The 27,831-nt window shown below is 38.0% G+C and overlaps 2 protein-coding genes across 4 annotated transcripts in view; both read right to left on the bottom strand.

The window, feature by feature from the left end:
• grik1a (glutamate receptor, ionotropic, kainate 1a) overlaps positions 1–1,689 on the bottom strand; it is an 88,576-nt gene extending 86,887 nt beyond the window's left edge. Inside the window, exon 1 of the mRNA XM_067397938.1 lies at positions 1,562–1,689. Within this exon, the coding sequence (XP_067254039.1) occupies positions 1,562–1,685 (124 nt within the window). The 5' untranslated portion in view covers positions 1,686–1,689. The remainder of the gene's footprint in view (positions 1–1,561) is intronic.
• Positions 1,690–7,605: 5,916 nt separating this feature from the next.
• tiam1a (TIAM Rac1 associated GEF 1a) overlaps positions 7,606–27,831 on the bottom strand; it is a 76,047-nt gene continuing 55,821 nt past the window's right edge. For all 3 annotated transcript variants that reach the window (XM_067397936.1, XM_067397937.1, XM_067397935.1), the window contains 14 exons: positions 27,488–27,615; positions 17,049–17,273; positions 16,812–16,880; positions 16,558–16,683; positions 16,343–16,451; positions 15,539–15,718; positions 14,714–14,832; positions 14,440–14,548; positions 13,964–14,022; positions 13,483–13,579; positions 12,962–13,049; positions 10,440–10,612; positions 8,061–10,123; positions 7,606–7,744 (listed from right to left, as the gene is read on the bottom strand). In XM_067397936.1, coding sequence (XP_067254037.1) covers positions 9,603–10,123; positions 10,440–10,612; positions 12,962–13,049; positions 13,483–13,579; positions 13,964–14,022; positions 14,440–14,548; positions 14,714–14,832; positions 15,539–15,718; positions 16,343–16,451; positions 16,558–16,683; positions 16,812–16,880; positions 17,049–17,273; positions 27,488–27,615 — 2,003 coding nt within the window. In that variant the 3' untranslated portion in view covers positions 7,606–7,744; positions 8,061–9,602. The remainder of the gene's footprint in view (positions 7,745–8,060; positions 10,124–10,439; positions 10,613–12,961; positions 13,050–13,482; positions 13,580–13,963; positions 14,023–14,439; positions 14,549–14,713; positions 14,833–15,538; positions 15,719–16,342; positions 16,452–16,557; positions 16,684–16,811; positions 16,881–17,048; positions 17,274–27,487; positions 27,616–27,831) is intronic.

The raw sequence follows: 27,831 nt of genomic DNA, 5'->3' as shown, positions 1-27,831 counted from the left end.
TGTTTGAGTAAAATGAGCATTTTTGTTTTATTCTATTAACTACTGACAACATTGCTTCCAAATTTCAAGAAAAAAACAGTGTCACTTAGAGCATTTATTTGCAGAAAATGGCAACTGGTCAAAATCAGAAAAGATTATGCCACGTTTTGAGACCTTTAATAATGCAAAGCCAAGTTTATATTCATTTTTAAATAAAACAATACTAATGATTTAACTTCGGAAGAGTTAAGAAATCTATATTTGGTGGAATAATAACCCTGATTTCCAATCACAGCTTTCATGTGAGCATGTTGTTTGGTGACTTTGTGCCACTCCTGGCACAAATCAAGCAGCTAGGCGGCTTGTTTGATGGCTTGTGACCTTCAATCATTCTCTTGATCCCATTCCAGAGGTTTTCAGTGGGGTTTCAGGTCTGGAGATTGCGATGGCCATGACAGGGTCTTGATCTGGTGGTCCTCCATCCACACCTGGCCTGGCTGTGTGGATTGGAGCATTGTCCTGCGGGGAAAACCAATCCTTCGAGTTGGGGAACATTGTCAGAGCAGAAGGAAGCTTTTTTTTTTTTCTTCAAGGATAACCTTGGACGTGACTTGAGTCATGCGTCCTTCATAAAGACTGTTTTTACTTGAAATTTGAAAGAAATGTTGTCAGTAGGTTATTGCATAAAACAAAAATGTTAATTTTACTCAAACACATACATATAAATAGTAAATCCAGAGAAACTTATAATTTTGTAGTGGTCTCTTAAGAAATGCATTCAATAAAATAGTATTCCAGCTCTCTTTTTCACAATCCATCCCACAGAAGCAATACGCCAAGCTTTCTGTTTCAACTGAAGTCCCATCTTTTGGAGAGGAACATCAAATCAAGTCTTGTGTAGGAAAGAGGATTAATGTAGGTTGTTAAAACTGCTTTGGGGATTTACCGTGATGCCAAAGTCAGACAGCAGCAATCACCATACAGTACTGTTCTCTATGTGACTACAGCAGGCTTTATCTCAATAACACACAGAGGACAGCCAGTGATCAAATCTCTCAAATCTCATTTTGGTGATGATGATGCTGAAGGTCTAATATGAAGTGAGGAATGAATTTACTGTTTGTTTACTTTCAAGATGGCTCATCAAAGACACTTCTTATGTAAGGTCAATGTCAAACCATCACATTCAGAACAATGGATTTTGAGAGACCTATTCTTTGTTAATGATTCCATCCCAATTTGTAGAAAGTTTTAACCCTTAGTTTGACTTCTGGAACAAAACATTATTATAGTAGCTAGCTATATCATTGACAATGCTGATAATTACAATGAATATGTAGGCTATATTCTATATGCTTTCATATGCAGATACAACAACTGCACAGAATGCGTTTAGAGGTCACAAAAATAAATACAAGATTGTCTATTTTGAAACAAGCATGACAAAAAAAAACCTCACAAGTCTATTAAGAAACACTAACGTGACAACAATGAACAACGATGCTGAATGCTTAAAGTTTATAAATTAACAAGTAACTGCAGGTGACAATGAAGGAAGGAGTCATAATAGAAGATCACTTACCGATTCGTATAACCTGCTGGTCACTAAGGTAAAACTTTGACATCAAGTAAAAAAGGAAAAATAACAGTCTTTTGCGCTTATCCATGGCTCTGTAATCAAAATAGGTAAAAATAAAAAACTTCATGTCATAAAACTGGATTTAGGGAAGCATAGCGCGCGCTCATCAACTTCCATTCACCTCCCATCGCGTGTAATGGAAACAGCTCCTCAAAAAGCCAGATATTGCCTCAAAAACAACACATTATCATCCTTTGCCGGAAAATCCACGATGTAAGGGAGTCTTCAAGATATTTCAGGTAATATGTTGAGCTGATATCCCCAGTTCATCGCTTCAAATACTTGTAGCACACTGCACGCGCACTGCGAGGACAGTAAAGAGCGCGTGCCACTAACCAACACATGATCCAGACGCAGGATTAAAGCAAAATCTGCTCAGCGTTTGGCTCTCTTCACGCTGTTATCTTCATTTTTTTTAAAACCGCACAGACTTTTTTCCAGGGTCTTAAATTCTTTTTAGTTAAGTTGTACGATAAGCTCTATTTTTTCTCCAAAACTAGCCACATTGAGACAATCCGTTTGAGGTAAAGTTAGCTGCATGCTGTCATGGGTAGTTACTGCAAGCTTTCAGTTAATATCCAAAGTAAGAAGAGGAGACTCCTCAGAATTATAGTGATGTTTTGTTCACACGAATTGTTTTGAACCGATTCTTGATTGACTCGATTCGAAAAGCGTTTGTAGAACACTCGGCTGAAAAGGATGACTTTATTTAGGAGTACTATGAAAGATGGAATAGTACATATTTTTATGTAAATCATATTAATAATATTTATTATTACTATTATGATCTTCTTCTTAATAATAACAACAATAGGTTTGTTCGCCTTATTATTAGCCTATTCCTTCCAAAAATGTTGGAACAGTAATCACAACATTCGACATAACCTAATAGTGAAAACATAGTGATAATCACAACATAATAATACATCTGAAAACACCTTTGAGAGATGACTTGAAATTGGTCTTGTTCATTGGAACGAACCGATTCGTTAAATAGAATACAATTGCTTTTTGCCAAATGGTGGAACACAACGCCACCTGTTGGGAAAATCTTATAACAGCCCATATGGCAAAGGAAGAAGCATCAGATAGAAAACTAAGACGTTATTTGACTAAATTAAACATGAAATGCTCCTTATTATGCGAAGTCTATTGATGTGAGCTTGTGGCACACATTAACGTATACTTTCAGTTTTTATTTCCCTTATTTATAAGTGAATTAAAAAAGACAATCAGTATTGTCACCATTTTTACAATAGACTAATGCATGCATTTGCATGGGAGTCTAGGCTGGCTGAGCTAAACAGTGTGTCCAAACTGATGTCGCTGTGGCTGGAGGACTCAGCGTTGGTGGTTTCTTCTCCTGCCCTGCTGAGGTGGCCAGAACAGCACTGCAACAACCCAGCCGTGCATAGCAAACACGAGGCCAGCCAGCCTGCAAACAGAGCCTCTCCCATGTGGAACCGAACAGAGCTCAGACCACGATCAGCATGGAAGATGCTGAGTGCCGTCCAGGACACAGGGATGAGAGTAGTGAGTGAAGCGAGCAGGTGCAAACAGGCTGCTCCAACCAGGCAGCACCTGGCACTGTCGGGACGGACGCACTGTATTCTCATGAGTGAAGTGATCCATGCAGCCGCAGCCGCAGCCAGACCCAAAGAGAGAGTTATAAAGTAACGAGCTGACCACGGGGCTGGATCTAAATTGGCTTTGCATGTTAATGAACTGGCATCATGGCTAAAAGAACATTTAGTCCATAGGCCTTCATATTCTGCACATGATCCAGAGTGTATAGACAATTTCCACCTGGGTAGTCCTGTGATCACGGCTACACAGACAAAGCCAAAAACAGCACAAATCGAAGCTACTATATCAACACAGAGGATTCTTCCTCTCCTCAGCCTGATGAATGTTTCATCTGTGCGATTCAGTGACTCATCCATGATTTCTTTTTTTTTTTTCTTCAAAGTTTTTTTTTTTTTTTTTTTTAAAGCCTTTCAGTGATGGTGTCCACAAGTGGCAAAGTTAATATTGATGGTCAGCTGCGGCTGGTAGGAGAAAAGTAAAGATGAATATCAATTTCAATCCTGTAGCATTTCAAATAATGCATGGTCGCATCTTCATCTGAGTGCATTTATTGACAGATTTATGATTTATTATTCATTACAATTGACTAGTCAGCAGGCAACAGTGTGCGGAAAGAATAGAAATGCATTACAGTTTTTTTTTTTTTTTTTACAGTTGCTAGGTCACATTTCTCAATATTTAGATAACCTTTTCAAATCTTTTCACACAGTTATCCTAACCAACTTTCAACTTGGCACAGCAGTTAATTTCACAATTAAAATGCACTAAAACTATCAAAACACTCATAAATCATATCATAAATCACAGACTTAAAAAAAACACTAAAATCAGGTAGCATTGTACAGTGTTTTCTTTTGTAAAATTTCTTTACAAAACAAGAATGACACTCTACTGCTTATTTAATTCACTGCAGTATGTGTTACATAGCCCATGTTTACATTACAGTACAAAATAATTCTTTCGAATGTATGGTAATGAAATTGAAAGACTTTGAAAAAGTTGTGTAGGTGTTCAGTTACATCTAATTGCTTTGATACTATTTTATTTTTTTAGATTGAGAATATATTTCAATATTGTACACTGTAAAAAAAAAGTTGCTGTCTTACATTAAGTACAATCAACTTGTAATTGTTGCTTAAATTACATTAAACTGACTTTTAAAAATTAGTTTAATGTTGTATAGCTTCATTTTTTTTTTTTTTTTTTTTTTTTGAAAATTTCCTAGCTTACTTTGGTGAGTTAAAGCAATGTAAAAACTTATGTTGTCATAACTTATTGATCACATAACTTTACAGTATATTACTCTAGAAATGTTGCCAATTTCTGTCTTATTCATTTTTGCGTTGTGCATACAAATTAGCCTGTATAGGTATATAGAGTTTTAGTGATGTTTGTGTCTTAAATGAGAAATGTATTCATGTAATTTTAAAGATAGTCATGCATTTTGTGTCAAAGCAGTGATCAATGATAAAAAGTTTAGCCCACATAGAATGCTGAAGAATTTTGAAAAAGTGACCTAAGTATTGATAAATGGGTCCTGTAAAAAAAAGAAAAAAAAGAAAAATCAAATCAGTCTATAAGCCAGTTCGACCACCTCAAATCATTTTGCAACAACCCATAAAAAATTCCAACACATTCAGTATTTTAGTTTACTAAACATCATGTAAAACTCATTGTACTTACTTGACGGTGGATAACATGTCTCCGAGATGCTGCATGAAATCACAGCTGGACTGAGAAGGGCCATGGGAGTGTTAGAAATGTTAGTTTATCAGCGTAAAGTACATCATTATGTGGAACAACTGTCCCTTAGTTTGTTGTTTTGGTAATTTTTCCTCCCTCAGGCTCTCATGGTCTGATAGCTACCTAAAATAGAAATGTGATGATGTGCTTTTTAGTAAATAGCACATCTTATTTATTTTTCCTTTGATGGGTTTCATGCTAGAGAACTGGTTATATTAGTGTTTTATTTATAGTAAACACTTGCTGTTTCATTTTCTAAATAAAAATGGTTTTCTCTACAGCAGAACAGAAAATGATTTCCCAATGTTATGGTGCATTTGAGGTTTAAACCGCTGCCCAGATGAATCTATGAACTTGAAAATATGATCAAAATCTGTAGTAAAGGTCTATAAAGTAAAGAAAACACTTTTATTTTTAAATTTAAGAGCAATTGAGCCAAAGACCAAACTATGTATATAGTTGGGGTCCCACTTTATATATGCGTGAAAGTCTATGGTGAAAATAAATAAAAATAACATTACTTAATTAAATACAAATCGTTAGGTACAATGTGTACACATTTTCTCCTATTGAGGCAGGATATGGTTAAGGTTAGGCACAGGTTTTGTGGTATGGTTAAACTTTCACACTAAGAACTGAAAATTCAAACTTCTTGATATATTAATGTACTGTATCAAGAGAGCAGGAACTACGAATGACGTTTCAAATAGCTATAAAAGTGGCTTGAACACACTGTTGCCACATCAGAAATACAAGAACAAAAATAACCCGCAGGAGAGATGAGGAAATGCTGGACCTGGCTTTGTTAAAATTATGTTTCGTTTTCGGTAAGGTCATTTTAGTTTCGTACGTATTTTCATGAGGGGGAAAAAGAGGCGCAGGGCTTTACTGCCACCTTCTGGTTAAATGTTCCCTGCTCGTTTGCTTCTCCCTATGTGTGTTTGATGGAGTTACATTTTCACAGGGAACTGGCCATTGCGTGAAACCCGAAGCCTTTTTTAGTTGGTTTACATTTAGTTATAACCTCAACGGGGGTTTTCCCCGTTCATTTTCTTTACCAAGACAAGCCACCGTTTAAAAATCACACCAAACTTTATTTAAAACACTGCAAATGGGTGCCGTGTTGACAAAGAACAGACCACATACAAAAGGTATTTGGATAAAACTGCAAATATAAATTAGGAAAATTTATTTTAGGTTAATAATCATTTCCACATTATGAACATACACAGTCTCAAAAAATGGGGTAAAAGCAAGGAGTTTTTACATTTTTGTCTTAAATAGTTTCACTAAAAAAGGATCCATGGCTGAAGGTGCAGTGATTGCATTTCATGTGGAAGGGCATCTCTCATGTTAAAAATACACTTGCAGGGTGTAACATGTCCATCTTTATCTTTTTCATTGTACAAAATACCATAAAAGTCTCAAACTCTTTAAAATCTCATTCTCACCAAGTATGAACAGGACAAATCTGCTACATTTACCACTTTGTAGGGGTGCTTCGAATTATAATGCCTTGTTTATGCATCTAAATGTCTGGCTGTTGAATTTACAAGCACACCAAAGCCTCTCGAAAGAAGACGATGGGTAGTTTGATTTCAGAACCGAAAAACAAAATTACATTATTGCAGTTCTTTCTTCAATATTCAAGTAGAAGAACATTTCTCTGCGTATACAGTGATCTTTAATACTGGGTTGCTGGTGACCTATAAATAAAAGGGAACAAAGACAGCAAGCGAGGAACTGTTGGGTTTGTAACAGGAACGGTATTCAACAGCTAGTTGAAACTGCTGTGACACTTCCAGGTTATGCTGCCAAGCTCGACAAAATCACCTGCGTATGGCTATTACAAAGAACTAGCAAGGATATACAAAGTGTTAAGTCACAAATCCCTGATTAAAAAAAAAAAAAAAAAAAAAGAGGATATGAAGCACAACTGAACAGATCGACCATGATCTTGTGTTTGAAACAAAACAACAACAAAATTACAACAAGATCAACTAAAAGAACATGTAGCTGCCTGTTGTCTGTCAGTATGAAGCCTCTTTAAATACACTGGCTGTACAGTTGGCGTCTTTGAATGTTCCTTGTGATGTCTGGACTCAGATGGCAGGAAGCCTGCGTTAAGGGTGGCTTGAAGCATCTCAAAAAGTTTGTGGTGCAAGTTCTTCAAGTTCTGGCTTTCAGTAGGATTGTCAGTGCAACTTGTCCGTGAAGGCTTGGACTCAGCAGGTCTGCCTTATTCTTGCGCACAGCTCGCATATTCTCTCTCTGCTCAGAAGATGTCGCTGTTGCAGCTGTTTTTAAAATCGTCCCTGCGAACCCAAATAACCTCACAGTCCCTCTCTGAAGAGGCACCCTCCACTGCGCACTGCTTTTTCAGGAGGGTCAACTTCGGGGGGGCTTGGGATTTTGAGGATTTGTCTTCCGTGAGTCCCTTAAGACCCTTGACTTCGTCTCCTTCCACCGAAAGGGCCTCGAAGGATTCCTCCAGGCTCGGCTCAGAGGAAGGGGACCGGACGGACTGGCAGTACTCGTCGTCGTCGCTGAGGATGTCCGTCTCCTTCACGTCGTCCTGGTTTTCGTAGTGCTGCAGGTCAAACTGATTATCCACCCAGCAGTCTGTGTCTTGGATGGGCTGCTGAGGTTTCTGGAGTAAAGATGACAGCGGGGATTCTGTCGGGGTGATGGGTGACAGGTCCTGGGATGAGCCGTCGTCGAAAACCACACCTGTGTCTATGGTGAAACGATTACGGATCAGCTTCCGGCGGCCGAGGGTTCGAGATGGGGCTGAAACTGCGTATAAGCAGAAAGAGATGGTGTAAATGCTAACTATTGCCTACTTTTGTTTATTCAGAAGACCTTTTTTCCATTTAGGAAAGAAAAACGGCAATATAATCTGGTGGACACTAGGATTTAAATTAGTTACATAATAATCAGCTCACCCTAAAGCCTGAGGCAAAAACTGCAGCTTTAATCATGTTAGCGAGAGAAAGACGGAGAGCATTATGGTTGTAGAGTTAGCAGGGGAAAAGGAGCAGAGAGAAGGGAATTGTTGCAGAGAAAAGTAATCAATGTTCAGTTTGCGTTGCGTCAGACATCCCAAACCTACCCGCTCGGTTCATGGTGGGTCGTGAACCCTTTAGCGCACAAAGCCGCTTCCCTCCAAAGGGAATATACTGTTGATTTTGAGGTAGACTCTCGGTTTTCATTAACTGACGTCGTTGTTTGTCCCTCAGGATGGAATGAACAGTCTTTAGGAAGTCTTTTTTACTCTCTGGAGAGCTAAAAAACAACAACAAAAGCACATTCAGATCTTTGATTGAGGAACAGAATGGAAATACAGTTTTACAGTGGCCCCAAAAGTATGATAATAAAGTATAATTAAATAGGTCACCCAGAAATGAAAATTCTGTCAACATTTAATCACCCTCAAGTTGTTCCAAACCTGTATGAATTTTCTTCTGCTGAACAAATTTAAAACACTGCAAATGGGTGCCGTGTTGACAAAGAACAGACCACATACAAAAGGTATTTGGATAAAACTGCAAATATAAATTAGGAAAATTTATTTTAGGTTAATAATCATTTCCACATTATGAACATACACAGTCTCAAAAAATGGGGTAAAAGCAAGGAGTTTTTACATTTTTGTCTTAAATAGTTTCACTAAAAAAGGATCCATGGCTGAAGGTGCAGTGATTGCATTTCATGTGGAAGGGCATCTCTCATGTTAAAAATACACTTGCAGGGTGTAACATGTCCATCTTTATCTTTTTCATTGTACAAAATACCATAAAAGTCTCAAACTCTTTAAAATCTCATTCTCACCAAGTATGAACAGGACAAATCTGCTACATTTACCACTTTGTAGGGGTGCTTCGAATTATAATGCCTTGTTTATGCATCTAAATGTCTGGCTGTTGAATTTACAAGCACACCAAAGCCTCTCGAAAGAAGACGATGGGTAGTTTGATTTCAGAACCGAAAAACAAAATTACATTATTGCAGTTCTTTCTTCAATATTCAAGTAGAAGAACATTTCTCTGCGTATACAGTGATCTTTAATACTGGGTTGCTGGTGACCTATAAATAAAAGGGAACAAAGACAGCAAGCGAGGAACTGTTGGGTTTGTAACAGGAACGGTATTCAACAGCTAGTTGAAACTGCTGTGACACTTCCAGGTTATGCTGCCAAGCTCGACAAAATCACCTGCGTATGGCTATTACAAAGAACTAGCAAGGATATACAAAGTGTTAAGTCACAAATCCCTGATTAAAAAAAAAAAAAAAAAAAAGAGGATATGAAGCACAACTGAACAGATCGACCATGATCTTGTGTTTGAAACAAAACAACAACAAAATTACAACAAGATCAACTAAAAGAACATGTAGCTGCCTGTTGTCTGTCAGTATGAAGCCTCTTTAAATACACTGGCTGTACAGTTGGCGTCTTTGAATGTTCCTTGTGATGTCTGGACTCAGATGGCAGGAAGCCTGCGTTAAGGGTGGCTTGAAGCATCTCAAAAAGTTTGTGGTGCAAGTTCTTCAAGTTCTGGCTTTCAGTAGGATTGTCAGTGCAACTTGTCCGTGAAGGCTTGGACTCAGCAGGTCTGCCTTATTCTTGCGCACAGCTCGCATATTCTCTCTCTGCTCAGAAGATGTCGCTGTTGCAGCTGTTTTTAAAATCGTCCCTGCGAACCCAAATAACCTCACAGTCCCTCTCTGAAGAGGCACCCTCCACTGCGCACTGCTTTTTCAGGAGGGTCAACTTCGGGGGGGCTTGGGATTTTGAGGATTTGTCTTCCGTGAGTCCCTTAAGACCCTTGACTTCGTCTCCTTCCACCGAAAGGGCCTCGAAGGATTCCTCCAGGCTCGGCTCAGAGGAAGGGGACCGGACGGACTGGCAGTACTCGTCGTCGTCGCTGAGGATGTCCGTCTCCTTCACGTCGTCCTGGTTTTCGTAGTGCTGCAGGTCAAACTGATTATCCACCCAGCAGTCTGTGTCTTGGATGGGCTGCTGAGGTTTCTGGAGTAAAGATGACAGCGGGGATTCTGTCGGGGTGATGGGTGACAGGTCCTGGGATGAGCCGTCGTCGAAAACCACACCTGTGTCTATGGTGAAACGATTACGGATCAGCTTCCGGCGGCCGAGGGTTCGAGATGGGGCTGAAACTGCGTATAAGCAGAAAGAGATGGTGTAAATGCTAACTATTGCCTACTTTTGTTTATTCAGAAGACCTTTTTTCCATTTAGGAAAGAAAAACGGCAATATAATCTGGTGGACACTAGGATTTAAATTAGTTACATAATAATCAGCTCACCCTAAAGCCTGAGGCAAAAACTGCAGCTTTAATCATGTTAGCGAGAGAAAGACGGAGAGCATTATGGTTGTAGAGTTAGCAGGGGAAAAGGAGCAGAGAGAAGGGAATTGTTGCAGAGAAAAGTAATCAATGTTCAGTTTGCGTTGCGTCAGACATCCCAAACCTACCCGCTCGGTTCATGGTGGGTCGTGAACCCTTTAGCGCACAAAGCCGCTTCCCTCCAAAGGGAATATACTGTTGATTTTGAGGTAGACTCTCGGTTTTCATTAACTGACGTCGTTGTTTGTCCCTCAGGATGGAATGAACAGTCTTTAGGAAGTCTTTTTTACTCTCTGGAGAGCTAAAAAACAACAACAAAAGCACATTCAGATCTTTGATTGAGGAACAGAATGGAAATACAGTTTTACAGTGGCCCCAAAAGTATGATAATAAAGTATAATTAAATAGGTCACCCAGAAATGAAAATTCTGTCAACATTTAATCACCCTCAAGTTGTTCCAAACCTGTATGAATTTTCTTCTGCTGAACACAAAATCTCAAAATATACTTTAAATCTGAAAAATGTTTTGAAGAATGTCGGTAACCAAACAGTTGATGACTTAGACCATAGTTGTTTTTTTTTTCCTTTTTTCAGCAGAAGAAAGGAACTTATACAAGTTTGGAACAACATGAGGATGAGTAAAATGATGACAGGATTTTTTTTTGGGTGAACTATCCCTTTAAGCCACACTTAAAATGTATGAATGTATGCTTTTGCATTATTTAACAAAATATCAAGTGGCGCATATTTTTATTTAAAGAAAGATAGCACAAACACTTTTCAAATGAAACATTTCACAAAAAGAAGTTTGATGTTTTGTTTTGTTTTTTTCCAGAAAAGCTCCAGCAACATTTATCATCAGATACCACTTGGTTGGATATTTTTTTGTCTAATCAATGCAATGATATTCGAAAAATTTTAAAAGGTGCCCTTGATTCAAAAATTGAATTTACCTCGGCATAGTTAAATAATAGTTCAGTACATGGAAATGACATACAGTGAGTCTCAAACTCCATTGTTTCCTCCTTCTTATATAAATCTCATTTGTTTAAAAGACCTCTGAAGAATCTCAACATAACACCGACTGTTACATAACAGTCGGGGTGTACACCCCCAATATTTGCATATGCCAGCCCATGTTCCCAACATTATGAAAGGGATTACACGTCTGGATGTGCAGAGCTGAATCATCAGACTAGGTAAGCAAGCAAGGACAATAGCGAAAAGTGGCAGATGGAGCAATAATAACTGACATGATTCATGATATCATGATATTTTTAGTGATATTTGGAAATTGTCTTTCTATGTTTCATTAGCATGTTGCTAATGTACTGTTAAATGTGGTTAAAGTTACCATCGTTTATTACTGTATTCACGGAGACAAGAGTTGTCGCTATTTTCATTTTTAAACACTTGCAGTCTGTATAATTCATAAACACAACTTCATTCTTTATAAATCTCTCAAACAGTGTAGCATTAGCCGTTAGCCACGGAGCACCATCAAACTCATTCATAACCAAATGTAAACATTCAAAAAAACACTATACTTACGCGATCAGACATGCTGCATGACGAACACTTTGTAGAGATCCATTTTGAGGGTTATATTAGCTGTTTGAACTTTTTTTATATTGTTTAAGGCAAGCGCGAGCTCTTGGGGCGTGGAGCACCAGATTTAAAGGGGCCGCGTACCCTGAATCGGCTCATTTATAATGATGCCCCAAAATAGGCAGTTAAAAAAACTTATAAAAAAAAAAAAAAATAAATCTATGGGGTATTTTGAGCTGAAACTTCACAGACACATTCAGGGGACACCTTAGACTTATATTACATCTTTTAAAAAAAAGTTCTAGGGCACCTTTAAGAGTGGCCAAATACTTTTTGGGGCCATTATAGTTATACATTTTTTTGTATTAGTAAACGGAATTAAAATGTGTTAGCCTGTATGTCTTAATTTACACAAATATTACACATTTTCTCTCTTCGAAATACTTTTTAGTTGCAGGACTAGAGAAATGAGATTATTAAGGGGATAGTTCACCCAAAAAATTAAGAGTCTGTCATTTACTCACCCTCATGTCAATTCAAACCTATAAGATTTCAGTTCATCTTTGAACAACAAATGAAGATATTTTTAATGAATCCTAATGAATTAGTCTCTCCTTTGAAAATCTATTAACCCAAAACTTTGCTTCAAAAAAAAAAAAAAAAAAAAAAATGCAAATGAAAGCATGTTTAAGCTTCCGCTTACCATATTTGATGTGCTCTATGTTTGTGTGTCGGTCAGTTTTCTAAAGTAAATGTTCATCATACGACAATCTTATGAAGACTTAAATTAAACCACTCAATTTATGTGGATTGCTTCTTTTTGAAGCATCAAAATATTGGTTGCGTGGACTTTCAAAAGAGGAACAGAAATCTCTCAGGTTTCAATAAAAATATCTTCAGTTGTATTTCAAAGATGAAACAAAGTCATACAGGTTTGGAACAACGCGAGTAATTGATGACAGAATTTTCATTTTTGGGTGAACTATAAGTTCCTTGTGTGTTTAGTTTTTATTTCGTTTGAATTTAGAGTAAATCCGATTTTGGTTCCATCTGTCAGTTTTCAGGGCTTAATTGTGTATGCCGTTCTAGACCGCATCTCACCTGCAGCAGATATGGAAGGTCCTCTCGGGTCTGCCTTCAGATTCTGACCTCATGTGAACAATCTCACATAATGCAGATCCCTCTGAATCTGAGATGAAAGAAACATTCGGTCAACAGTATGCTACTAAAAGGACTGTGGGAAACCCATAAAAACCTTTTGCATGCCTTGTGCAAGAAATCTTCAGTGGTAGTGCAATGAAAAACATTTGAAAAACCCATGAGATCAGGACTGGGTTAATGAACCTCATAGAAGACACGGACCCTGGGACAATGAACTAGAGTGCAGACCCCAAGTTCCTGTAGGATGACCTGTGACCCCTCCCCCATCAATAGGGAATATCAACATTCTGGCCTGAGCCCATAATAGTTCCACTGAGCCAAAAGCAGCGTTTACTAAGCTCATCAGAGTTCATGGGATGTAAAATGCATTATTCGCATTGTGAATCTACAGCTTGAAGCTAATCTACCACACAATTCTCAATAGGTCTGTGGGAAAAGAATAATACTAGACAAATACTTACTAGGGAGGTTGCGAACTTGGAGAGCATCTGTAGATATCATGTGTCTAAAACGAAATGGGTCTCTCTCATCAAGTACTGACGCTCTGTGAGATCCACCCTAGGACAAAATATCACCAAAAAATGTTTGTGAGGACTAAAAGCGCACTTAAAATACATTTCAATCACCTGACACACTGAAAACAGGAAGTTAGGGAAGTGATATTCTCCAAACCACATTATAGTTTTATAATATCACAAACAAGTGAAAGGTCTCTGAATCCATGGTCACAGTTTTGTTGGCCACGTGAAATAAGCTGAAGAGACAGCAGAAATTAATCAAGAACAAGGAGAAGGGCATCCCTGTTTCACGCTCAACGTGCCCTTCAATAAAAAACAAAAACTACACCTCTTAAAAGCGTTAGTCTGTGGGCACTTAAACTAGCTCTGCAAGCTTATGTCATGTCCCATTAATGAATAATGAAGAAAGGAAAAAAGCACTTACGATTTTTTTCTTGTGCTTGGAGCAGTCTTTATACACAAAAACAACTGCCGTTCTGAAAACTGAAGGACAAGAAAATAAATAAATAAATAAATAAAAATCAACACAAAACCATACAACTCTAAACATTCACAATAGAGATGCTTGGGGCTCTTCAGAATATTCCGAGTAAAAACATGACCCGGTGTCACACAGCAAACTTCAATGGCAAACTGACCCATTTTTTAAAGTATCTGAAGGGTTTCTTCTTCTAAAATGTCTCAGCCCGAGGAAAAAAAAAAAAAAAAAAAGTCTCTGAATGCGTATAAATGCAACTTTAATGCCTTAAGAGCCACAGGACAAGGTGGTTCCTCTAATGCCATTGTGCCCAAAGACACAGCTGGCATTTGCTGATGTAGGAAACCATTACTGTAGGGAACAGACTAATGAATAAGAGAACAGGATTCTATTTCGGGAAGAAGCGCTTCACAAACACTCACCGAACGCAGCCAGCTCTGGGTCTCTCTTCCCCTTCATGAGAGAAGAGGGTGGGTTTATCCAGACCACTGTGTCATGCAGCAAGAGGTCGCCCATTGACAGATCAGCAACCTGGGATGCAAGTAAACAGCTGTAAAGCCAAATCTACTCACTTTTAGGGAGTTAGATGACATCAGTGTGCATATCATGACATTTGGTGGTGGCATTAAACTATTTGTTGATGATTATTGCTCAAATATTTAAGTCACAAAGACCTATGGGATAGTGGAATTGTACCTCTTTCTTCTCAGAGCTCTGCTCGCTGATGAGTTGGTCAAACACAGCTCCATACTCCTCGTGAATCTTCTGCATCTCGTTTATGTGACTGGCCACTTTGTTCATGGCTTTCATAGCAACTACAAGAAGATAAGGGACTCAGTAAACTACAACTAAAGTCAATTATAGCGAGACTTGCCGGCTACAACACCCAGTTGGCACTGGATTCATCTGAATCTTTTGATATACTTGACACTTTGCTTCATTTTGTTTTACCCCCTGGGGGTGGGGGGTTACAATGAAGAATATTTGCTTCCTTGGTCAAAATGTATATCAAAATGATATAATAATAATAATAATAAAAATTATAATAATGAGTAGTAGTATGAGTGTAAGAAATATTACCATTGTAATATTTCACTGTAACGGAAATATCAAGTATGAAAAATAAATTTGACCGTACAACTGTAAAATCAGTTTATAAGCCACATTATAAGCGCTTTTCATTACAAGCTTGTGAAGACGGTTGGTGCATGTTGCTTTCCTAAAATGTAAGTTATGGTTTTATTTCGATTAATTGCACAGCCCTACTGATTGGCTAATATTTTACATGTAGAAGCTAGTATAGTTTACACTGGCTGGGCATTGATAAACAGTCTGAGTGATCTGGGCAGAGCAGGCAATTTGCTAGAGAGCTAGCAAAATCCAGTTTTTAATAATGTGGTCCCTTTAAAAGTCTTCAAAACCTGCTCACCTTGCTCAGAATAGGAGCTGCATTTGCATCATAGTACTCTTGAAATAGATCCTAACATTATGCTGAGTTAGTATCTGAATCTCCATATTTACCATCCAGGTGGTAGTGTTCCTCGCTGTCGGGGTCGGTGAGAGAGTGAAGTTCCCTCAGGAGCAGTGGGTATTTTAAGACTCTCTGAATGGGTTTGATCAGGTATGACTCCAGCGTGGAGGAATGCTGCTGCCTGGGGTTCCTCTCAGCCAGGAACGCCTTGAACTCCGGGTCTGTTTTAGCTGCACCAAAAGAGAGGAGAAATTATGGGATGGCACAGGAATTTGTATCCTCAAACTAGACTTTGATTTAGACAGGGGTCGTATCTTACTATATACTCAACCCACGTTGTTCAAGACCTACACATTCAAGTAATTCAACTTCTTAGCTTTCTTATCTGCCAGAAGGTTAGCCTCACATTTTACGCTCAAACACATTTAACCATACAAATATTAGTCTCTTATTGTCTTTAAAACTTCTTTTCCCACAGGAACAACCTACATTCACATACATCAGTGAAAAAGCGTTGGTGCCTTGGGAAATGGCAATTTTTTACAGTAGACCCCTAAAAGGGGTCATCATTCTTCAGTAAAAAAATGCTTTAGGGTACATCATTTCTGTGTGAGAGAGTAAAAAACACCCTCTAGCTTTGAATAAATTCTGAAAACTGGCCTTTGGCAGGTGGTAGGGGTTCAGAACAAGAACTAAGAAAACTAGCAAACTTAGAAAGCATGCAAGCACTTTAACTATACAGTCATTGACATGACAAGATACCTCAAGGATCTAAAGGCTTTCTTGCACTATAAATCACTGCTAAATGTGCTAATGCTAAAGTAAATCAGTCTTTGAGAGTAGAGTGGTGTTACCTTTGGTAAGGACCTTGGGGACCTTTGTGTGGCTGGCACAAAATGCACTGTAGATCTTAAAACGGTCCGCATAGTACAGGAAGGATCCGCCAAGAGAAAACAGAACTTTCTGGAAGTTAGAAGAGAATATATTAGAAAACAAAGAAAGATTCATCATAAATTGTGCAATTAGTAAATAGTGACCTTGTTGACTATCTTGAATAATATAACTGCACCTTAAATTGATCCACTCTCTCCAGTTTGTCTAAATCTGGAACTAATCTGGTTCCATCTTCCAGAGTTTTAAGAAACTCCACTTGGAATTCCACCATCTCTGCCAAGTTTCCAAAAAGCACATCCAGCTAGGAATATAGAGAGAATATTAAGGACAATTTAACAATAACATTTTCATAAGTTAATAATATTATTCATAATTACATAAGAAAGATTATTTAAAAATAATAATACACTTAAGGAAATATTGTTTCACCTCATCTTGTGAAAGGAAGCTCTCCTTCTGCAGGGGGTTCAGGTAGCGCTCTATCAAAATGTTCAGGTCCTGTAGAGAGACAGACTTTCATGTATGGCTTCAGTGTAATCAGGAGTGATTTTCATGCAGCAATTATGTTTATTCTGTGTGGACATTCGGGACTAAAAATAAATATGTTTGATCATGATCAAATCTAACACCACAGCATGCTTTGAAAACACAGCAGAAGATACCGACCTTAACATAAGTCCTCTCAGTGTCCACCAGCTCACTGATGACTTTACGGAGTTTATAAGCATCGGACAGCTGGCGGGGAGTGAAGAGAACAGGCATGGGTGAGATGGGGCTGGGCACACAGGATGAAGAGGAAGATGTGGAGGAAGAGGAGGAACAAGAAATGGGACCCTCAGTGGAATTCATATCATGAAGATTGCGGCAGAAAGCGGTCACCTGCTCCGTACTCTGTGGAGGGAAACAATTTAAATTTAAACACCAGAAACAACTAAATGTCAGTACAAAATGGAATAAAAGTAAAAAAAAAAAAATTAAAAAAAAAAAAAAAAAAAAAATCAAAGAAATGCTACAATCGCTCAAGTAACAAACACTTTGAACTGGAAAAGTTTTGATTATTAAAATAAATAAATAAATAAAAAATGTTCACTAGTAACAGGCACACACCCACACAGGTATTCGTAGCATTTAGGAGTCAGAAAGAAGCATTTCCAGTTCCAAACACACACACAGCGAGTTTCTGGCTTAACTCCAAAGACAAGGCACATCATGCCTTATGAATGCTTGGGTAAAGTGTAATTAGAAATTTGTGTGCGGTAAATAACTTTAAGAGGGTCTATGTCAGCTCTCTGAAAGGACTTTGTTGTAATTTAGTACTGAACAGTTTGTCTCCTTGGAAAATCTGGCACTGGGAGGATTTTCCATCGAAGAACATGTCAACAAAGAGTAGGCTACGCACTGTCCTTAGCCAAGATTTCAGCTTCCCATCATTCAAAGCACCTTTTTTTTCTCTCACACACATCTTACACACAAAAAGTACATCTAAAAATGTAGTACTTACTGAATGTAATACAGTTTAAAAAAATAAATAAATAAAAAATACAGAGATATCACAAATATTACATGATACATATTCATACATATCATATATACTTTAGCTTCCAAATACCTGAAAGAAAACAATTAACATCCACCTAAACAACAAGCCTATCCAAAAAGACAGATTTCGATCCAAAAAATCTTTAACCAATGTCACATCTTGTATTTCACAGGATGAAGTTTAAAGCCAGCACTATTGCAAGAGCTCAGGCTCAGGGTGATGTTCAGAAAGAGGTGGAACAGATTCACAAAGACAGGAGATACGGAGGACAGATGGGGCTTCCAGCAGAATGAATTCCTCTCTGATAAACACAGTGACGGACTGACAAAAAGCCCGCACACCCCAGCATGCCTTAACCAGCCTGGACAGCCTTGAGAGAGGTGGAGCAATGTAGGGAGATATGAGTGAGTGAGGAGCTCTATCATTTTTCCGGGTTAAATAAAACTTAAGCTTTATCTACAACATCTGTGGTATGCTGTTGATTAACATAGAAAAGAGAGTCTTTCCTTGGTCTGTAAACAACAACGACAACAACCATGTAAAGTAATGCACCTACAATTAAAGTCTTGGGGCAAGCATTCAGGTATAAAAGAATAAATGTTTTCCTAGGCACTAACATGAATTTAGTAAAATATTATGCAACATGAGCTGTAAAATGATCTAAATCACTTTGAATTTCAGCATGGGATTGTGCGTATTGCACATAATTTCACTCATTCCCGCAGATCTTGTGATCACACCCAAAGTGTGCGCACATAAAGCTGCCTCTCAGTACTAATTTGAGTTCTTTTTCGCCACTCATTACGCTTAAATACACACAAAATAATGTCAAAGTGGCGGTCTTGGCGAGTAAACAAACGTAAACAGTAAGGATGCATCCAAAAATTGCACACTCTTGAGTAGGTACTTATTTTAAGTAATTACTTCATGACCGCTTAAAAAAGTATAAAAAATTAAAAGTATGTTCTATATAGTATGAATGTGTGTAGGATGAATGTAATCTGGCTTCACTGCCATTCATAAATCCTATCCTGTTGCCTCATGGGATAATAAAGTGTCCATCGTATGCACACTTCAGAATTTTGCCGTACGTAGGTCATCTGGGGACTTTTTGTCTACTCTTTTACATACTGTAAATTGACATACTTCGTTTGTCACATACTGTTTTTCACCTACTATATAGTAGGAAAGTATGCAATTTCAGATGCAGCCAAGAGAAAGAAAACATGTGTAATGTGTAACAGGTCTTAAAGTGACAGCAGCCTAGTATACCTGCTGCCAAATTATGAGATAAAATTAAAAATATCTATATGGCAGTTTTTCCCATGGTATAAATGTCAAAATTGTGGCCAGTGAAAATGCTGAGTGGCTAGTAACTTTGGAAAACCACTAGCCACAGTGGCTGGTGAGAAAAAAAAGTTAATGTCAAGCCCTGATTACAAGGGAAGTCTATGGGGCATTCCAGCAGGTTTAAAAGCAGAAATTTTAATCTCATATTTCTCCTAAAGCACTCATATGAATCATTTAGTAAAAATGCATGCTACATGAGCTGTAGAACAATCACTCTTTTGAGGAGGGACTACTTTTCTAGGTGGATGAATTTGTTTACCAATGTAATTACAATGGTTGGAATCTGTTCCATGTAAACAGTACTTTATGGATAGTTACCTCATGTCTTTTCACACAAAAACCAAGCGAAAGCAATCAAGAATACCTTTTCAATTAGTAATGACATGATTTGAAAGATTAGATATAACTTTACAAAGACTGGCTAGGTAAAAAAAAAAAAAAAAAAAAAAAAAAAAAACACAAGCCCCTACATGCTACAGTTATACTATAAAAAAAAAAACTGTGATAGTTTTCAGTGCTGCTACAAATTGTCAATTTTAGAAGGTAATTAGCTGCATTATAGAACTTCTTATTGTATTTACCCTAGAACATTCCTTTAAACACTCAAACTGTCTTGCACAACACTATACATCTACATGTAACATACTAAGCCTCTAAATCTGACATAATATACACAGTGTGTTAGAAAATGGAGCCCATGAACTGTTATGTAATGCTGATTAAGTATCACACACAAAAGCACACACACTCAGGCTCACCAATTGCAGCATGTCATAGATGGACTCTGAGGAGCGTTTGGAGCTCCTGTATCTCCACAGCACAGACATTCTGCCCCTCAAAAGGTCACAGATGTCACAGCAGGGCGACCCGTAATAAACACAGGAAGCACCTCCACCTCCGGCTTATCTTTGCGTACAAAACGTGTCACTACCAGACCGTGAGAGCGAGAACCAAGCTTCTCCGACCAGAAACAGATACGGCGAATGCGTCCTCTTCCCTACCAACTCTACAATTCACGACAGATTCTCTGTCCAACACAGTCCCCTCCCTCCTTTCCTAGAATTTCTCCCTATGTCTCTGCTTGTCTGAGCTGGTTTCTAGCCGGATGGATGGAATGGGGATCTGACAGCTGTGGTGGTACAATAAACACAGAGAGAGAGAGAGAGAGAAAATAATAATAATCTTGTCGGCAACAGGATGAAGACGACAGAAGGGGAGGGGAACACTGGGACACAAGCATCACATCATAACACAGCTGTGAAAAGCACATCTTTCTCAGGTGAAACCATCAACATGCAGAGATCAAAGAGGACAGGTGTGGCACAATGTTTTCCTTTATGATGAAAGTATAGAAAAAACAACCATAGGCAGAGATGGTTTTGCCAGAACAGTGATGCCGCGGTTAGTGAACAGCTTCTTGATGTTGATCTCAGGTGCCCAAACAGGTGATACAGGTTGGAGTCTGGCTTGAAACATTTTCTAATCTAAAATTCTCCCCTTTTTCCTTAGTTGTTTCCTGTTATTCTCTACTGTATATACACACACACACACACACACACACACACACACATATTATATATTTTATATATACACACATACACCGTGTTCTAAATTATGTAAGTGATACCAGTTATTTAAATAAAATAAAAGAAACACTTTCTTTTTACAAAAACTAAAATCGGAATATTTATTGTACTGAAATCTATGGAAACTCATTTCCACCACTGAATTAAAAAAAAAATTAAAAAAGGTAATTGCGAGTTATCTCCTCACAATTTTGACTGTTCTCAGAATTGCGTGATATAAACTTGCAATTTTGAGTTATAAAGTCAGAATTGCGAGAGATAAATTCACAAATTCAATTGCGAGATATAAATTCACAATTGAACGTTTGTCACAATTCTTACTTTATAAGATGCAGTTGTGAGTTATAAAGTCAAAATTGTGAAATAAAAACTCGCTATTCTGAGAAAAGCTTTTTTTCCTCAGAATTGGACTTCAATTGTGAGTTTATGTTATAATTCTGAAAAGTCAAAAATATATATATATATATATCTCAAAAAGTTACAAACACCAAAACCCAAATTGGAAATCATAGATACTGCTAAATGACAATCAAATCTCCACCCATTCAGCCAGTGCTTCATCACGAGTTCTGCTCGCTTTGTTTGAATAGCTAATGTCTATCTTTCAGAGAAAGTTGGCAGACAGACAGTCACACACTTGTCAGGAGCCTTTATTGGCTTGTTAACTCATCTTATCAATGCGCAGACTCATAGAAGTCAGGAAGAGGAATGTTTCCTTCTCTGGAAAGCAGAGAAATACCCTTATCAGGCTCTGAAACAGACTTCCCAACTGCACAAAAAACAGTGTTCAATTTGAAGGAGCTCTCACTTCTCAAAACTGTGCGTGGAATTATATCCATGGTTATCTAAACATCACTGCATTTTCAGAGAAGTTTAACGTTTAGCAAGCATGCTATTGAAGCTCATGGACTCAAATATGAAAGTACAGCTCTGCTTTAATGGCAGAATAGCCTTGGTTTGCATACCCAAGTCAAGAAACACCTTCGCTTATCCAATTCCTCTCCCTTTCTCTCACAACTCACCTTACACACAAGCTTAACGGCTTTGCAGCGCCTCTGAGCATTTACGACTGGAAAAACATGCAAATCCATAAATTTCTCAGGAGATTTCATGGGATGCAGGTTGTAACAAGCATAAAGCTCCACATCATGTGCATCCTCAAACCAATCACGATTAAAAGAATCCTGCAGTACAAACCTCTTCTCCTTTTCTCACACACACACACACACACACACACACACACACACACACACACACACACACACACACACACACACACACACACACACACACACACACACACACACACACACACACACACACACACACACACACACACACACACACACACACACACACACACACACACACACACACACACACACACACACACACACACACACACACACACACACACACACACACACACACACACACACACACACGTGAAAAGTCAATATTTAGACACTTAACAGCCTAAACCCATGAACATGCATTCGTATTTCTCTCAAGAGTGATAACTCGAGGGCAGAACTGCTCGGCTGGCTGAACTTGCATTGTAAATAAGTCTAGAGACTGGCAGGGGAAGAACTTTTTGGGTTTAGCAGGATGTTGCACCACCCTTTGTGAGATACATGCAGTCATTATCAAGCTTGGAAAAATAATGAAGTCCTCCTGTCCTTTGTCTTCTAGGTTGTCTGTTTCCTCCGGCGGGTTTCTCCATAATTTATCAGCGTTAAGCGATTCGAATTGATGTGCATAATCAAGCAATTAGAATGCAGAGCTAATTAAAGGAGATGTCCCCCTCTCTTTCTCCCTCGTCTCAAAGCGAGAAAAGAAAACATAAGTGACGTGAGATAATAACGATAACCAGCCGTGTGATTAATATGGGAAGAGAGAGAATGAGAGAAAATGAATCTCATAAATTATGCCCAGCTGAATCAGCTTCTCCCTGCCCGTCTTTCTGTCAAAACCACATACAAATACAAATTTCTGACAGAACAATAGACAGTACAGTGTAAGAGAAAGCTTTCAGTTGTGCTTTTAAAGAACTCAAACGGAATAGACATGAGAAAATGTGTAAACTTGTTAAAATGAAGCCCAACTGCCTGAATAGAGAGCTAATAATAATAATAATAATAATAATAATAATAATAATAACCAGTTTTCCTTTGATCCCCATAGTTGTTTTAAGGAACACACACATTGGTACTATGATTATGAGAACATTCCATAGCCGTAGTGGTTTTTATACTGAACTAATGACCCAGACAGCAACATAGTCTGGCCCAGATCCGGCCCACATCTGGTTCATGTGGATTATATGCGGACCAGATGTGGGTCCTATGTTGCTGTCAGGGGACATTTTCTAGCCCCTAAACGTACCCATGATAGAAAACGTTCTGCTCTTTTTTACGTTTTTAGTAAAAAAAAAAAAAAAAAAAAAAAAAGGTTTAGTATGTTTATTTGGCAGTTTAATTAAAAGGACATCGGCATGTCCTAATTATGTAGGGGTGTGGCCTAAAACCTGAATACAGGCTACAGTAAGGACTTATGCTGCCTTCACGTGCTATCAGAATTATCGTAATTTGCGAGTTTCCCAAGTAAAAATTGCACAGGAACGCACTCTGATGTTGAGTTTACCATTGGGAAGTTTGGAAATAATTTTGATACCCAAATGATTTATTAGTGTTTTTTCTCTTCCCACAACATGTAGATTGTCTTGTCTTGTCATTAATGTATTGCATATTTACTATATGAATAATCCTTTGAAGTGTATTTAATGTTTTATACACAGCGAAAATAGCCTGCATTTGACTGATATTACAAAATTCATCTAGTTAGCATGATGAATGTTTATATGGTTGTCAGTGTATGGGACATTAAATATAATTTTGGTTTTAATAAGATTTTCCTAATGAATAAGCAAGAATAAACCGGGTGCCTTCCATGGTTCCTGTTCATTCCAACAATAAAGCACTTGAATGCAACAAGCTCATAATCACGACTTCTGAAGTGGGAATTATGAAATTTCCAGTAGCATGTGAAGGCAGCATTAGGGTACTCAGTCTCAGCCTCAGACGTCACGCCCATTGACCGTTGGCTGAACATCTGATGCATATGGCACACAAAATTAGAAACACTTCAGTTTTGAAGCCATCATTTGATTGGTTGAATTCTACAGTATTTCAGTTAAAGACACGTTTGCCGCATAGAATCTTTAAAATACATCCAAGAGTTTTACACGCAGATCTGTGATTTTAGGGACATCAACATTTTATTTTCACACCCCTAAATATGACAAGACACGAGACAAGGGTCCTCATAATGTAGTTTAAACCATTATATTATATATTATATTATATTATATTATATATAAAAAATGGTATATGGTGTATACACACACACACACACACACACACACACACATTATATATATATTAGGGCTGTTCGATGTTAACCGTGGTTATCGTGTACAAAATAAGAGTTTGTAATATATGTGTGTTTGTTTTGTGTATAATTATTATGTATATATAAATACACACACATACATGTATATATTTAAGAAATATATGCATGCATGTATAAATATATTTATATTTTTATATATTTAAATTATATATAAATGTAAATATTTGTATAGAATATTTTTCATACATATATATGAAAAATATATTTTGCATTGCCAAATTATGAGATTTATTCAGTAAATCAGTTTAAAATGATTCTTGCAAAAGGTTTATACAAAGGCTTTTAATTACTTTTTAGAGGTGGCTTAAATGCAATCCAATAACTGGCCTTAAATATTTAACAAATACTATTAAATGGATCTTTTTAAAATACCTGTGATAAAACATAGTATCAGCCAGTAATTAAACCTTTAAGTCTCATAATTAGTTGTAATCCGTGTGTGCTTGATTCACTAAAAGATCTGTTTCATTAGAGTCATTCCTTCAGGAGTCGAACTACACTGGTTACAGTGTATGCTTTTGATTTTCAAAAAAAAAAAAAAGAACTGGTTCATAAGAGTCATTTGAACAGGAATTGGGCTACAGTGAGTGCACTGCCTGTTTTTGATTCCCTTTAAAGGACCAGCACATAAGAGTCAATTGTTCAGGAATCTGACTATACTAGTTGCACAGTATCAGTATCACTCAGTATCACATCAGAATCAGGCTACACTGGTTACACTGTGTGTTTTGTTGGTTCACTTTAAAGAACCGGGTCATAAGAGTCATTTGTTTGGGAATCATTACCACATTGGTTACGCTGTGTGTTTTTCACTCTCTAAATAGAACCGGTTCTTAAGAGCCTTTCATTCAGGAATCGGACAACACTGATCGCACTGTGCGTTTCACTGTACATTCAGTAGCAGTATTGCGCCTCAGCAGAATAAGTACTGCAGGAAACTGTCAGTATTTTAGTACAGTGTCCCTTTCGCATCACATGTGCATGCGAGAACCATTGCCACACCTGAGCGAGAAGCAGTAAAACCAGAATTAGACTCTCCCTGCCCTGGTTTGACAGTGTCCAAAAAGAGCATTCATGACAGTCTATTTACAGTATGTGGTGTGTTCATGCAACGTAATGTGTCAAAATGTCAGTTACCAGCACAAAACTGACATCCTACCAACTAATTCAACAACATGACACTTGGGTGGGACAGAGGGGAACAGACAAGACAAACACACACGCTCTGACAGAATGTGGTGTTGCTGTGGGTGAATTATTAGGGCTAAATGTGTTCCTGCAACAGATGGTGTGCTGGAAAACAGGCCAGTGAGACTGTGGCCGGCTGGCAGTGTCGGTATGACAGACAAGGACACGAAGAGAGAGAGAGAGAGAGAGAGAGAGGAAAAAAAAAAAAAAAAAAAAAAAAAACACAAAGAGAAACAAAAGAGGACCAAAAAAAAAAAAAGAGGCCAGACATCAGGTCAATAAACAGAGAAAAGCAATCACACTGACCTACAGAGCAAACACAGAAGGGAAAAGAAGAAAGTTCGCACCGTCATGAGAGAGACTAATCAATCCTGAGACCGACTTTATGACATTTACCCTGAGAAAAACATTGCAGTGTGAAGTGGAAGTTGCATAGTGTGTGTTTTATACAGTGGAGTCCAAACCTCTGGGACCACATTGAAAATCTGGGACTCAATTAAAATGATAAAATGAAAATGATAAAGAAATGATTCTGGAATATTTCTAGATCACTAATTAAGCAAATTTGTGACTTTGATCATGGGACTTCATACAAACAGTCAGATACTCATCCATTGAAGAACAAGATGCTCTTTGGGTCATTTTCAGATCAAGCTGGATCACATGATCATCAGATTTTACACAAACTTGAGGAGTTCATGCAGCTCAAGTGCTAATGTTATTAAGTAAAAAGATGGACAAACCAAATCATTTACAAAAATGATCAAATGGACCCTTTTTACATTTCCAGGGTTCTCAGAAGCGGAAGTTGACATAGTAAACTTCTAACATATATAATTTTTGCATAATTTTGCAAAAAAAAAAATCTGAGATTCCAAATGATGAAAAAATATTGAGAGTGATTACACTGGTCAAAAGAGAGAATAATGTCAAATTTGCAGTCACTTCCTCAGCCTTTGTATTATAAAGGGATAGTTCACCCAAAAATGGAAAATGTCGTCATTTACTCACCATCGAGTTGTTCCAAACCTTTATAAAAATGTTTTCTTCTGCTGAACACAAAAGATGATATTTTGTAAAATGTCGGAAACCAAACAGTTGATGGGCCCCATTGAACTCCATAGTATGAAAAAAAAGAAAAACTATGGAAGTCAATGGGGCCCATCAACTGTTTAGTTTCCGACATTTTACAAAATATCTTCTACAGAAGAAAGAAATTCATACAGGTTTGGAACAACATGAGGATGAGTAAATGACGACATTTTTCATTTTTGGGTGAACTGTCCCTTTAAAAACACTTGCGCATCAGCGTTAGCCAAAATTCTGGAATTTGAAACAAAGTAAAATTGTAAATGTACATTACATATTTTTTAAAACAAACTTTGCTAGATTTGCGATGTTAACAACTGAAATGTGTCATTATAGCTTGTGAAAAGAGTCCATAGGAGCACACTCACTAGTGGTCTCAGACTTTTGGATCTTTAAGTATGAGTGTGTGTTGACAAGTTTTATCCATCCTTATGTAAGTGGTTACACTGTCATCTCTGATCTTGACCTCCATCAAGCAGACTATGTCATCACTAACACTCTGTGTGAGAGTATGAGTGTGTGTGTACGTGTGAAGATCCGCAAGGCAGACAACCTGTCTTCCCATCTGCTGCAGTCTCTAAAATCAAAGGTCACTTAGATCACATGACACAAAGCTCTTAACCAGCCATCTGATTTCAGTCAGCCTCTGACCCCATATGACACCCTTCATATCAGAAAATAGAGTCTATATTTACCCACCCCAAATAACAGCAGAGGCCACAGAACGTAAATACATGATGGCCCTGACACAAAAGAAACTGGGGTGACATGCTCTGTGAATCAGAAACAGAAGCTCAATCTAGTACAATTCACCCAGACAGACAGTTGGTGGTTTGAGTAGAAATTTTTTTGATGAATCTTCATGGCAGGTGGTCTCTAACCTTGTGTGTCGAGTCTATTTCATCCTCCAGGCTGTCGGCAGGGCTCTCAGCCATTAGGTTTATCCTGTCTTCCACTGTGTCATCGGGGCTGTGGAGAACCAGGCCAAGACCTTCATCCAGAATGTCCTCTAGGGGGAGCAATGGAGACAGACAGGGACTGGGTGAGCAACAAGACCTGGGCAGCACTGGCCCTCGAAATCCACTTTTCTGCAGAGTTTCACTTTTCAACCCTGATCAAACTCATCTGCCTGTAGCTTTCTAGTAATCATAAAGACCTTGATTAGCTTGTACAGGTGTGTTTGATTAGGGTTGGAGCTAAACTCTGCAGGAAAGTCCAAAGTTGA

This window comes from Chanodichthys erythropterus, chromosome 10 (assembly GCF_024489055.1).
Source record: "Chanodichthys erythropterus isolate Z2021 chromosome 10, ASM2448905v1, whole genome shotgun sequence".
Lineage (NCBI taxonomy): Eukaryota > Metazoa > Chordata > Actinopteri > Cypriniformes > Xenocyprididae > Chanodichthys > Chanodichthys erythropterus.
The sequence above is the reverse complement of the archived record's forward strand: the minus strand, read 5'-3'. Positions and strand labels throughout refer to the sequence as shown.